At 34.7% G+C, this 14,695-nt stretch overlaps 1 protein-coding gene and 1 non-coding gene across 2 annotated transcripts in view; one reads left to right on the forward strand and one right to left on the reverse strand.

Moving 5' to 3' along the window:
* Window positions 1-14,695, reverse strand: part of LOC5565239 — a 36,966-nt gene that overhangs the window by 8,567 nt on the left and 13,704 nt on the right. The window contains exon 2 of the mRNA XM_001649530.2: window positions 494-845. Coding sequence (XP_001649580.2) covers window positions 494-845 — 352 coding nt within the window. The remainder of the gene's footprint in view (window positions 1-493; window positions 846-14,695) is intronic.
* Trnak-uuu lies at window positions 931-1,003 on the forward strand. The gene has a single exon. It is a non-coding gene; the product is annotated as a tRNA-Lys (tRNA).

The following is a 14,695-nucleotide window of genomic DNA, read 5'->3' on the forward strand; positions in this document are numbered from 1 at the left end:
GTTTTTCCGACTTTCCCGGTGAATATCCTGGGATTTTTAAACTCACAAACACGTCGGAACACTTGACGAACAAACCGGAAATATAATCATTTAAATCCGTTGACCCGTTCGGAAGCCATTTCGTGACATACAAACACCATTCCATTTTTATTTATATAGAAGATAGAAGATTAATCATGGTAAAATCAAATTTAACCATTGATCACCTAATAAATCATTGGTACCCGTTAATCATTAACGCTTTGCCTCTAATCCTAGTATATCAAATGGATATACATAACAGTTGTACGACTAATATTGGCAAATGGATGCCTATGGTAATGTACTAAATTCAATTTTCATTTATAGATATTCAACTCAACAGCTAAAAGATTTATCAACATAAAAGGCGTTCCATTCAACCAAACAAATTTGAAATTTGTCCAATTTTCGAATCTCTATAAACTGGTCATTTTTTCTGTTAATAACGGTTCCAGACACACCATGCACTTACATCACACTCGCCGCAAGGTCGATCGTACATCGTGGACAGTACGGCCGCTTTCACGTACGAGTACTGGATCAGACTCCAGGGCGGTTCGATGATGTAGGATATCCGCGAGCAACGGTCCACAACGTAGACTTGAAACTCCTTGAGGCCGAACATGGCGAAGGTGCCGTTCTCGTTCAACGGGTTCGGATATACGGAAATGTTGTAACCGGCGGCGACGCTCGTCACGTTGTCCAGAAAATCTTCAAATTCTGTGAATTCGGTTTCGTCTGGATGGCGACTGGGCGCTGCACCCAGAATGAACTGCACGTTGCGATAGCCGTTGTGCTCGAAGCGGTTGAAGAGGTTGTGAAATCTGCGGGGAAGGGAAGAAGAAGCGATGATGAGCAAGGGGAAGGTCTACGGAATGTGATTTATTGTAAGCGAGCGGAGAATCAAGAGCCCGGATAGCTCAGTCGGTAGAGCGTTGGACTTTTAATCCAACGGTCTAGGGTTCAAGTCCCTATTCGGGCGGGTGATGTTTTTTTTATAAATTATTTGAATTCTATATGTTATTGATACTTCAATGAATTTGATTTTTTTTTTCAACATTTTTCGTGTTGAATGTCCATCATTTTTTTTTATTTGTTTATAAGTATCATTTCAAACATTACATTCTTTTTTTTATATATCTAGGTGTTCTTTGTTATTAGACAACACTATCATCCTAATTTGGTAAAACAAATTTAAGATTTTATTTTTCAATGTTGGATATTCTGTGTAACTATACCAGGGAGGAAGCTTCAGAATCATCTTCAAAATTTTATTTTGAAGGCTCTGCAGAGCTTTCATCCTGGTATTACAACAGCCAGTCCATATTGGTACAGCATACAACATGGCTGGCCTGAAAATTTGTTTGAATATCAAAAGCTTGTTCTTAAGACAAAGTTTTGATTTCCTATTAATAAAGGGATAAATTCTTATCTAGCATGAGCCCTAAATACTTAACTTCATCTGACCAATTTATTGGAACCCCTCTCATCGTGACAACATGTCTACTTGAAGGTTTCCAATAAAGAGCTTTTGGTTTATGTGGGAATATTATTTGTTGAGTTTTGGAAGCATTAGGAGAAACCTTCCATTTTTGCAAGTATGAAGAAAATATTTCCAAACTTTTTTGCAATCGACTACAGATGACACGCAGGCTTCGTCCTATGGCCTGTGTCATCCGCAAACAAGGATTTTTGACATCCCTGAGGTAACTCAAGTAACTCAGATGTGAAAATATTGTATAATATTGGTGCCAAAATGCTGCCTTGGGGAACACCAGCTCTTGCAGGAATTCTTTCAGACCTAGAGTTCTGATAATTAACCTGAAGTGTACGATTTGAGAGATAACTTTGAATTGTTCTAGTAATGTTAACAATGTTTTAATTTTACGATCAAGCGTTCATGCCAAACACTGTCGAATGCTTTTTCTATGTCTAGAAGAGCAAAACCAGTAGAATAGCCTTCAGATTTGTTGGAACGGATCAAATTTGTTACACGTAAAAGTTGATGAGTGGTCGAATGTCCATGGCGGAATCCGAACTGTTCATTGGCAAAACTTAAATTTTCGTTTATGTGGACCATCATTCTGTTCAAAATGACCTTTTCAAAAAGTTTTCTTATGGAGGAAAGCAAACTGATTAGACGATAGCTAGAAGCTTCTGCAGGATTTTTGTCTGGTTTTAAAATTGGAACAACCTTAGCATTTTTCCATTTGTCAGGTCAACTGAAAGTGGAGCTGATAGGATTGAGAATCGTTTCATGGGATATTTGAAATGTAACATGACCATGTAACATGGACATGATCAGAATCAAAATCAGCTTGAGTAACTAATTGGCAACAAAGATGACTAGAAACGGTTACGACCAAGCTAATCGTAGATGGATTTTTAGAAGAGGAAAAACATTTAGGTCTATCAGGGTATTGAATTGAGAAATATCCTGAAGAGCACTCATAGGGTTACCATACGTAATGTTTTTAGAGTACCGTTTTGATTCATATTACAGACAGCTTTAAATTCCGGACACTCTACTTTGTATGGGAAACATTTCACGCGAAATGTTTCAATTTTTGCTGTTCAAAAGTTCTCAATTTCAAGGCTCGTTTTAGTAAACTTTTTCCATAAATAGCTTTGAAAATTTATAATGCGCAACTACCTAAGATGTCTCTTTGGTGGTTTAACGATTTCGATTGATGATTTGACTGTTTCATTAATGATTATCATGAGCTGTCCGGAATTCGATTCAAAGTGTCCGGAATATGAGGCAAAAGTGAGGAAGCGTCCGGAATAAGAATCATGAAAAGGCCACACATTTTCATTTATTTAAAATTATTGAAGTTGCGGAAGCGTATTCTTCACCGACCGTTCGAAAGTAAAGGGCTTCCGACGCTCGATAGCGCTAAAGAATCATACAGAATGATTTATTTTGTATGCTCTATGCTGGGTTATATTTCCCTGAGTCCTTAAGTGTCCGTAATATGAATCAAAACGGTACATGTGCCTTAAAAATTGGTGTACTATTCTTTTATGGTAAATGGGCTAAAGAGTATTCTTTAACTGATGTTACTGATGACTACCGAACAAATCAAATGAGCTTAACCAGATTAATTTATTTCCCCAGGTAACACGGGTGATTAATCGATTTGTGACAAACACTAGGTGACTCGAATCGGTACTCAATATTAATTAAAAAGAGTTTTCCGATCATTAATCTCCCTAAGTATAGAAATTAGTGCCCAAAAGTTAAAAATATTGCTCAACAATCAACTAATTGTTGCTTTTCAGTTGAAAATTGTTAAAGTCTACAACTTGTGCTCAATCTTTCTTTCTAAAAACGTTGTATCCAATGGATGAACAAAGCTGTGGGAACGAATGATTACGGCTTTAAAACGCAGTTACGAAAACAAACAATGATAAACTATTAAGTGATGCACTGTCCTTTTACGCATACTTGTCCCATGTTCTATGTAAACCTTATGGACCGCGGGACAAATATGCGTAGAACGGTAGAACAATCAAGCTATCTTTTATAGTATTTACACAAGTCATTAATAAAACTTAAATTGAAATAATGCTTGGAATTCTTTTCAGATTCAAGGTTTAAAAATTCACTCTTCTCAATTCCGGTTTTCTTACAAACAAATAATATTCTATGTTTGAGGGGCCACATTGTCATTCGCATCACTTTGTTTCCAGCCTCGTTCATTTGCTTAAGAACAACTTTGTTCATAAATTTAGTTGGTTTGTCAGGAATTCGTCAAGGTTTTCTGTCCAACTCCTTCGCCAGTAAACTCAGCCGACATTAATATTTGGAAGTTTTGCCAAAACTATTATCATAGATTCCACACATAACCCAACGAATAAATTTCAAGCATTCTATAGCAATTTTATCCTGAATCCATCCAGAAAGTTAGCAAAGAATGCCTTTTTTCTCGGCACTTTGATATTCAGATCAAAATTTGTTTTATCAGAATAACCAAAATCATTAATGACTTTAATGACTTTTTGTTGCAAATAGTGACTTTTTAGTGACCAGGTCGAAAACAGTGACCAAGTCACTAAAAAATGCCCTGCTACCAGCCCTGACCTACTGATCGTCAATACGATTAATTCGACTGACGAATTCGGAATTGAGCAAAACATATATGGTAAAATTAAGAAAATTAAAACAAACACGTTAGCGAGAAGTGCATTTTCATTGTTTTCAGGATAGGCTAAGTGTACTCTTTAGTACTCGTTTATAGAGTTGGAAAAATGTACTCTTTCCGGTGAGAGCAAATATGGTAACCTCAAGCACTCATCAAATAAAATTCTGCCGTTGGAATTACTTTGAGAATTATTCCATGACCGATGTTTGGCATTAAAGTCACCAAATTTTGACTTATTGCGAGTCAATTTTCGCAAGTCAGTTTGGAGCAAATTAACTTGCTGTCCAGAGCATTGAAAAAGCAAAAAGGCAGCTATGAAAGTGTGTTTACCAAACTGTGTTTCAACAGAAACACCTAAAGTTTCAAAAACTTTAGTTTCAAATGACGAAAACAGTTGATATTTTATACTCATATGAATGCCCCATCAAGTCGATCATTACGATAAACAAAAAAGTTTGGATCTCTTTTGAGTTTGGATCCAGGTTTCAAAAGGTTTCAGTAAAACTGCCAAAAATTTGACTTATGATTAGCCTCCACAATTGACGCATATCCCTTTCGGGGCGAACCAGCACAATTGTGCTGTTCGGCACCCATGACATTGAATGATTCTTTAAGCCAATAAATCATTGTTTTACCAAACTTTTTTGACTTCGATTATTGAATTATCATTGATACTTGTAATTAGGCGCAAAAACTTTTGTTTATATCGTGTTTAGAAAACACCAGCTCAGGGTAAACAAAATTTAAACAAACACCGTAAGAATTGAAAAAGTTTTATCTGTCGCAACTTTTCAACTATTCGTTTTTTTTTAAGTATGCACAGATACGAATCGAGAGTGAAAGAGTCATTCTTTGAAATGGTGAAGACTAAATGAGAATTGATTCACACAGCAAATATTTCTGGAGGGACTAAGTGGGACCAGCACAATTGTGCTGGTGCCGGCACTTACCCGGTCGATGTTCGTTGTGGACTACCTATTTTCATTTTCAGTATTTTGATCAAGTTAAGTGGCTGAATCTGGTTCTAATGTGCACAATAGTGCATAATATTGTATTTTAACATGAATGAGTGATTACATACGAATCATAAAAATGATGTACCGTACAAAAACGATGTAACAGAAACTCATAGCTTTGGTTTAAAAACATTTATTTTTTTATACGTCCGTATTTGAAATAGATTGGGAACCACATTAAATGTTTTAAATCTCCTATAGTAAAGTTTAAGAAACAGTATAATTTTTAAGGAACGTTCGAAAATTACGTCAATCATTTAGGGGAGTGGGGGTGTACGAAAGTGTGACAGTGCATGCACTAGGGGCGTGGTAAAAAGCGTGATAGTGAGCATAGGTAGGATTTAGATAGACTTAAAAACAATAGACGTAATATTTGAATGTCCCATTGCTTTGACAATTTGTCAATACCATGTTGACGCGATAATCCATTTTGTTGTTCTACAATGTATGCTGGTTCAATATCTGCTATAATATTTATGAGGTTGGACAACTGAAGCTGAAAACCTTCACTTACTTTTTGCTTCTGAACTGCAGAGTCTTTCACATGGCATACTATTGATGTATGCAGCCCATGCTAGTCTTCTTCCTCTTGACATTACTGGAACAGAACCTGCTTCTCAGCTTAGTGTTCAATGAGCACTTTCATAGTTATTACTTGAGAGCTTTCATTGCCAAATTTGCCATTTTCACATTCGTATATCATGTGGCAAGTACGATGATACTCTATGCCCAGAGAAGACAAGGAAACTTCCATAACGAAAAGACCCTGAACCGACCGAGAATTGAACCCAGACACCTTCAGCATGGCTTTGCTTTGTAGCCGCGGACTCTAATCACTCGGTTAAGGAAGGCCCCTGCTGGTATTACTCGCAAAAATTTAGTTTATGATGTTGATGTACGAAATGCGCTCTTAACTAGGGAATTTTTAGCTTTTAAAGTACTATGAAATACTCTACTAAACTATTAAGCAATGTATGAAGTTCTGGAGTCTAGATTATCCGCTCATATAAAAAAATATCGTTTCGTTCCTTTTATCTTAAAAAATATATTGACAAAATCTTGAATTTTGAGAATTAAATCTGGACTTCATTACCGTGCGTATAGTAGTGCAAAGTAACTAGCTGTATCGACCAAAGAAGTTAAGGTTCAATTCCCGCCGCAGTATTTTTCCGTCAGAAACGTATTACGATTGTGCCATTTGGCGTTGCATGCTAGTCCGTTGATTCGTGTGATGCTCCCTTTAAAGGCCATGATCGTACATAATGCTTTCCAGGAAACTTTCCACGGTAGATTTGACAGTTAAAAGTATCCATGCAACCATACCGAAAGAGAAAACAAAACTTACAAGTATGGTCGAGCTTTACATTTTCCTTTGTACTCTAACGGTCACAACGATTGCGAAACTTTAAAAACTCATGGCAAACCAAAAAGCCTGCTGATCGCAGCTGTCTTATGGATTGTCATATTAGAAGCATTGTCAGTGTCTTCATTTTCAAATCTGATAGTTTCCAAATACTTAGCCACATTGTTTTATGTCATTTTTCAAGTAGCTGGAATATATGTATGTAACAATTTCATAAATCAAATTCATGCTTTAATATAATTATTGACCTGATTTTTACAATCCTTTTTGAACGAGTTTTTAAATTCCTTGTAATATGTGAGTTGTCCGTCAAAGTTCTTTCAGTTCTACACACTACTAAAAACTAATATTACAATGACGTAAATTCCATTTCAAGCAAATACTCGATGTAAAAAATAAAACAAAGTCAATTTGATATTGGGGGCCAGAACGCGCAGCTTCTCAGCAAGACCAAGCTGAGGGTCGTGGGTTCGAGTCCCGCCTATCGAAGATCTTTTCGTAAAGGAAATTTTCTCCACTTCCCTGAGCGTAAAGTATGATCGTACCTGACACACGATACACACATGCAAAATTGGTCGATTGACTAAGAAAGCTGTCAGTTAATAACTGTGGAAGTGCTTATGAGAAGTTAAGAAGCAGGCTTCTGTAACGTCAGAAAAAAAGAAGAAGAAATTTGAAGGTAATTATTTGCACTTAAAAATGCGTCATTCTTGTTAATTAACGTCCAAGTTGTCGGGCACATATGACGTAAATTTACATGAATTTTTAGTGAAGCTGCTTACGCAGACTGAATATTTTGACGTTTCCATTTAAGTTCTAGGAATAAAATGAATGATTCCAGTTATTGAAAATTAATCAGTTCCATGTTACCAACCTTTACAAAAACATCGTAGAGCATCATTTGAAGGAGGGCTATGCGATTTCAAAAGTGATAGGTAAAGTAAGTAAAAATGACTTAATTTTTGAGTCTAGTATACGACTCTGATAACGGCCACCTGTGGGTGCCGCTGACATCAAACGTCTTTTTTGCTGAGCTGTCAGCAAACGAACTTTAACCGAGATTTGCACAGCTGAGATCGGCATTCTGATTTAAGGTGCAATAAAAAATGGAGCAAATGTCAAAAGTGAAAAAGCAGTTTTCGTCGTTAAAATCAACAAATCGAAAAAATAGAAACACACACCTTTTTATTTTGAAAGTAAAACAGCTGAGTGTTTTTTTTTCGATTTGTCGATTTTAACGAAGAAAACTGCTTTTTCACTTTTGACATTTGCTCCATTTTTACTTGGGCCTTAAGTGTGCATAAATATTTTTGAGAATAAAATCCCAAATAATTTTTGATGATGTAAACAAACATAGCAAAATCAAGACAATTTGATTGAGACAGTTAGTTTTCATGTTATTCACACATATATGTTAACCCATTTTTATATGACGTGGACTAGTTCTTGAATAATCTCGATAAACGTCATCGTCACCTTATTCTTTGGATCTAAGAGAGAATATGAAGTATTTTTATTTCTCGTACATTGTTTTCATTACATTTATTAAAAGATCATATAAATCAACGTATATTATTTTTTTTAAATTTGAATGTTCATTAAAAAAACATTATCGTCAAAAACAAATAAACATACATACATAAAAAAACAAAATTATTTCTGAATTTTTGGGTCACCCTATCCCACGAAAGAGCACCCTAATGACGAAATAAAAAAATACGGGTTCATTTTTTTTAAAGGCATAACTGGAACAATTTTCTAAAAAAAATTTAAAAAAATATATTTTTTTGTCGAACATCGAGCGCTTTGGGGACGGACCAGCACAATTGTGCTGGTCTAAATTTGACCCTAAAAAGTTCATGGAGTGATAGAATAGCCAAAATAAAGAAAGTTTTGTTCTACGAGATCATGAGTTTATAAGGTAAATTTTGAAATAAGCACTTAAATATGGTCCGTCCCGAAAGGGGTATGAACTTATCGGTATCTTCCTTCACTGGACAGACATCCTTAGCGTGAGAAGAACTTCGGCAAATCATGCATTTAGCATCCATGCGTCATAGTTTTCTTCCTTGAACCACTTTTGGCACCGACGGCACTGAGTGGGGTTCTGGAAATTTCCTCCAGGTTTCTGGAAATGTTCCCATGTCACACGGACATCGAACTTAAGTTTAGCTTTTTCTAAAGCTTTTATATTATTTAGATCTTTTTTATTAACGTGAATTAAATGATATTCTTGAGAAAGCACTTTTCGAACAATGCCAGATTGGGTTCTCTTCTTCATAATGATTACTTGGACTGGGGAAAATCCAAGTAAATCATTTTTTACATTTTTGATCTCTTCAGGTGATTTATAGTCACTTGAGAGACCTTTCAAGACAACTTTGAACAAACGTTCAGTTTTGTCGTCATAAGTAAAAAATTTGTGCTTCTTCTCTTCAAGATGTTTGAGAAGAAGTTCACGATCTTTAAGAGTTTCCGGCAAAACGCGACAGTCTCCTTTCTTTGCGATTTGGAAGGAAACCTTGATTCCCCTAATGGAGTTCAAGATCTCCTGCCTAAATCCCCCAAATTCGGAACAACTGACCACGATAGGCGGCACTCTTTGCTTCCTCACTTGAATCAAAGAGCCTGGGATAGAGTTTGCTTCGATTTAGTGTTCGGAAAATTTGTCTAGAGCATCGAACTGATTGCTCATTTCGATACAATTATTTATTTCACCCTTGGAAGAAAGTTCGCATTCCGGAGAAACGTCCTTTCTTCCATTCTTGCCACGTGTAGTGACAGTTTTAAAACCCACTTTTTTGGAAGGAAGTTGTGAATTCAGAGATTCACCCTTCCTGTTATTTGTTGTTGCAACCATGTTTAGTGAATAAGAAGACGTGACCTTCGAGAGGTTTTTTCCCAAGACGGTGTCCAAGAAGGATTACCACCGCTAGCTTTCGCCAACGGGTCCAACGAAAAATCGAAGGCACGGGTCCAAACAAGGATCGTAAAGGGATCAATAGTAGAAAAAATAGTACTGAAAAGTACTGTTTTAGTAGCACTGAAAAGTACCGTTTTTAATTTTAGCACTGAAAAGTACTGTTTTTGTAGCACTGAAAAGTACTGTTTTATTGCTTTAGGTAGTTTTTAAGAAAACTTCCAAGAGCAGAGAGAATTCGTGTACGCACAGCACGAAGGTACGATGTGCACTGTTAACTTTGATCTACATGTGACTGCCTTTAGAGCATTCAAAGCTGCTTGACTGTCCGAGAAAATACAGATCTTTGCAAACCTATAGTTTCTTTTGAGACAAACATTTATTTATTTATTTATTTATTTGCTTCAATACATGTAGAGTAAGGACTTCTCCTTATTTATTTCTACAATTATATGGAATTCGAATTCATTTTAATATCTTGACTAATTTTTAATCTTTACTCGTTTAACTACTTTTAACTACATTTGTACAGTCAATGATGGCTTGTATTTCAGCTTGGAACACAGTGGGACTGCGCTCCATAGCGATTACCTTGATGATACCAGGGCCGAAAACTCCAGCTCCAGTATTGTCACCCATCTTTGACCCGTCGGTATAAAATACAATAGAACCGAGACGTAAACTTGACCCACCAGAATCCCAAATATAGCGGCTTGGTTTAACCACTTTAAAGGGAACATCATAGTTGGTCTTCGTTGTCATAAAATCTTCTTTCATATCTGAATTCAAATTGAATTTCTTGATGATCTTCATGTGACCAATCAAATTAACCATCTAGTATTTTATTATAACGAATAAACTGCAAGGCATTTTTTGCAGCTTGCAGTTTAATGAAGGCAGTATATTAAGAAGGGCATCCAAGGCAACCGATGGTGTACTTTTCATTGCCCTTGTCGTTGATATACAGTATTGTACAAAACATTTGCAACTTTTTCGATTTTCTATACAAAATGACCAACTTTGATAAACTATATCTCAGTTATTTATGGACCGATTTGAATGAAATTTTCACAGACTATCAGACATAACTTGAATTTTAACATATATTTTTGATTGATTTTTCCAATCGCCAGTTGAAAAGCAGTAACGGTTTGACTAAAGTGAATTTTTTGACGATTTTTTAGTATTGACAATGAAACATATTGAAGGAATAGCTCCATGGTATCTTCAGCAAAGTTGTAAATTTTGACGAGATGAATAAGTTTGCTGAAGATAGTTTTTGTGTAGGGCTATCAGATTTAGAGATAAAAAGTTTTGAATTTTTCGTCGAAAATTACACTTTAGTCAAACCGTTATTACTTATAAACTCGTGATTGGAAAAAAATTTCAAAAATATATGTTAAAATTCAAGTTATTTCTGATGTTCTGTGAAAGTTTCATTCGAATCGGTCCATAAATAACTGAGATCTAGCACACCGAAGTTGGTCATTTTGTATGGAAAATCGAAAAAGTTGCAAATGTTTTGTCCAATACATTTGCAACTTTTTACTTTAGAAGCAAGTCTTTGCAACTTAGACAGCTTCTTCTGAGCGGTTACCTCATTTGTCTTGGGCCACCATACCAGTGAAACATAACTAATTTTTGGTTGGACTATTGCTGAATAAATCCAGTTTACCATATTAGGTCGCAGTCCCCAAGTTTTTCCTAGGGCTTTATTGCAGACCCATAGGGCATTAGTACCCTTACTTATGGCCTTGCTCAGATGACAGTTCCAGTTCAATTTCTTATCCAAAGTAACCCCAAGGTGTTTAACTTTTTCCGAAAATTGAACTTGAACTCCATTCAAAGAAGGCTGTATAAGCTTTACCTTTTTCCTTCTGGTAAAAGGCACGATAATAGTTTTTAAAGGGTTTACGTTTAAACCCTCTTTCCTACACCATTTGAGAGTAATGTTTAACGCAGTTTGCAACCGATCGGAAATCGTGTTATCAAACTTTCTACGAACCAAGATGGCCACATCATGGGCATATCCAATTACCTCAAAACCTATTAAATTTCTAAGGAGTTTGTGTACTACAAGAGACCACAGTAAGGGCGATAACACTCCTTCTTCGTAGATCTTATAGATATTTGCGCATCTCCTAGATCAGTAGAAATTGAGCATAGTCATAACCCATTCGATAACACTTTTATCCAAACTCCTTGCTACCACGGCTGAACTCATAGAGCTATAGGATGCATTATCGTATGCTCCTTCAATATCGAGAAAAGCAATCACGGCTATTTCTTTGGCTTCAAGAGATTTCTCGATTTTATTTATCGGCGACTGCAGCGCCGTAATGGTAGATCTACCTAATTGATACGCAAATTGGTATTTACAAAGAGGCATTTCTATTAAACTTGTTGACTTGTTGAAGTCATCAATTATTTTTTCCATTGTATTTAAAAGAACAGAGGAAAGGCTGATAGGTCTAAAGGCTTTTGGAATGAAAAAAACTCGAACCTTTTGCCACGATCGAAGCAAAATATTTTTTTTCTAATTTTCGTTCAAAATTTACGGTTTGATGAGAAAGTGGATCAAAAATTGATTTTCTTGACCTAGCAGGAGTTTTCAGCCTTTCTTACATATTTTTTTTCGATATTAGTCTTTTTTTCAGTTTTACATATTCTCCTTTTAATTATTTTTTTTTCTATTTTCAAATCAATTGCAGTAATTCTTAAGGAAACGTATTGCCGAAAAAATCTTTTGAGAAATCCTTAAACCCTTGAAGAAACATTTAAAGAAATTTATAAATGAGATCTTTCAAATATCTTTGAAAAGTTTATGTTGAGCAGTCCATGAACATTCTAGCAGGCAATTATGGAACTTCAAAAAAATTGTTGTGATAAACTCGTGGTAAAATTCTTAAAACAAATCCTTTTGCAATTTCTTCAATTTAAGAATAAATTTCCCAAGAATTATTTTAAAATATATATACGAGAATTCTAAAAAAAAACACAAGAAACTCCATTAAAATCAAAAATTATCTTTGAGGGATTTTTCATAAGAAAGTTTCTGAACGATTATCGGCAGTATTCTAGGAGAATTCTCTGGAGGATCTGCGGAACTTGATCAGTTTTTGGACGAATCCCTGAATATATTTTTGTAATGAAAAAAAAAATCATATAAAAATCTCTAGAATTGTTTGAAGAACTCGCTGAAAAAAAAATCGAGAACTTCCTTAAGAAATTCCTGATGGAACCAGTGAAAAATGTTGTTCGACATAGAAATCATGAAAACACTTAAGTAGTGCATAGAATGGTTCTTTCATAAATATTTAGAGAAAATTCTGTAGAAATTTATAATCAAATTGCTGGAGATATTCCGAGAGGATTGTTTCAAAGTTTTTGGAAGAATACCTGTAAGATTTTTTGAAATACATTCTAGAACACTCTCACTTTATATCCTGGAGAAATTATTTGATGAAATTTTTAATTAAAGATACAGTATAGAATTCACAGACATATTAAAAAAAAACTATTGGAGAAATTAGAATTATTATTAGAATTAGAATAAAAAATTCATTAAGTTTAGAATTCCTTGAAAACAGTTCTTGAACATTCTAAGAAATTCCTGGAGCAATGTTTGAAACAATTTTTGGTGAAATTCAATGAGAATTTTCTGATGAAATTCCCTAGTTATCCTTAAGTCTTCCCTAGTTATCCGGGAAACCGTTAAGTCAATACTGATCCAATGTTCCTAGAAATTCATAGAGAAATTTCCGAAATCCCTTTGAAATAAAAATCTGCTGGAATCCCTGGTAGCGGAATTTGGGGCAAGTGTGCCACCTTAAGCAAATTGATCTCTAACTTTGTCTAAAGCTTATAAAATCCACCAATTTAGCCTCATGATGTTAGTTTCACATCTTTTCATAACCACTATGCCATTTAAAAAGAAAATTATTTCAAAAAGTATTAGTTTTGGAGCTTCTCAAACATTATCCGAAATATCCTATTTTTCGACACTATGGGGCAAGTGTGCCACCCATATGGGGCAAGACGGCCACCGAATGAACATCGCATGTAATTCTACTTGTAATGAAATTTTCTTTATTTCATATTAATATTACTTACAAAGCAGACGCTAATCGATAGTTTAAAAAATAATTTTAAGTTTACCGTAATAAGGGGATGCTTTATAACAAGGTTCAAAACATGCGCAACTCCCTATTACTCAATTCGAATAACTAAAATGTTTATTTTTGTATCCATTTAATACAATGTATGTATTACCTTAATATTACGGTGAATATGTATAATATTAAACTAGATCAGCACTGAATAACGGTAAAATATTGATGAAGTTATGTAAAATGGTACTTAATAAGCTGAAAAACATGTTATTATTAAATATTTTGAGAAAAAATCACTTTAGGGGCAAAAATGTCAGTTATTCCCCTACTATACTTCAGAAACTACTATTGGTGCCTCATTTTGGTTTATTATTATGATTATGTTGATGACGTTTACATTTTTATAAATCCAACACTCCAACAGTTTTTGCTTACCAAATAGGTGGCACACTTGCCCCAATAAGTATACATTTCAACCAAACTGGATTTCGTATGTAAAACTAAATTATTTTTTCGTTCAAATGCCACAATAACTTACACATTTGAATAGTTTCACGATGTACAGAACGTTAGAAAAATCTGGTAATAATTTACTCTCCACCATGCTATTTTAAAACAACGAAATCTTATAAAAATTCACTCAAATTTGGTTGTCTTTGTACAAGTCGATGTAAATACGTGAAAAATAGAGCAATTTTCGTCATATTTTGATCATTGTATTGTGAACTATAAGGGAACATATTGTTAAGCTCAAAGAGAAAATAAATTTTATAGGTTTTATAAAAACCAGGGGTGGCACACTTGCCCCAAAGTCCGGTATCGTTTCTGAAGAAAATCTCAGAAGTTTTGAAACATTATAGGATGTCCCAGAAAGTATGGGCACGACATTGATAACGAGAATCAAAATATTTTTTCAAACAAATCAATATTTTTATATTTTTGTATATTACCTTGAGGCAGTTTAAATGCTGCCTGTGAAATTTTTGTTTGAATAAATAAACTTTTACATTGAAATGTTTGATTTTAGAAAATCAATTCTTATCTAGCCAGACCCTACTTTTGTGTTTTATTGGAACTTAACTAGTAATTGAGATTTGCAAAAAATCCTTCAATGTGGT

This window comes from Aedes aegypti, chromosome 1, assembly GCF_002204515.2.
Source record: "Aedes aegypti strain LVP_AGWG chromosome 1, AaegL5.0 Primary Assembly, whole genome shotgun sequence".
Lineage (NCBI taxonomy): Eukaryota > Metazoa > Arthropoda > Insecta > Diptera > Culicidae > Aedes > Aedes aegypti.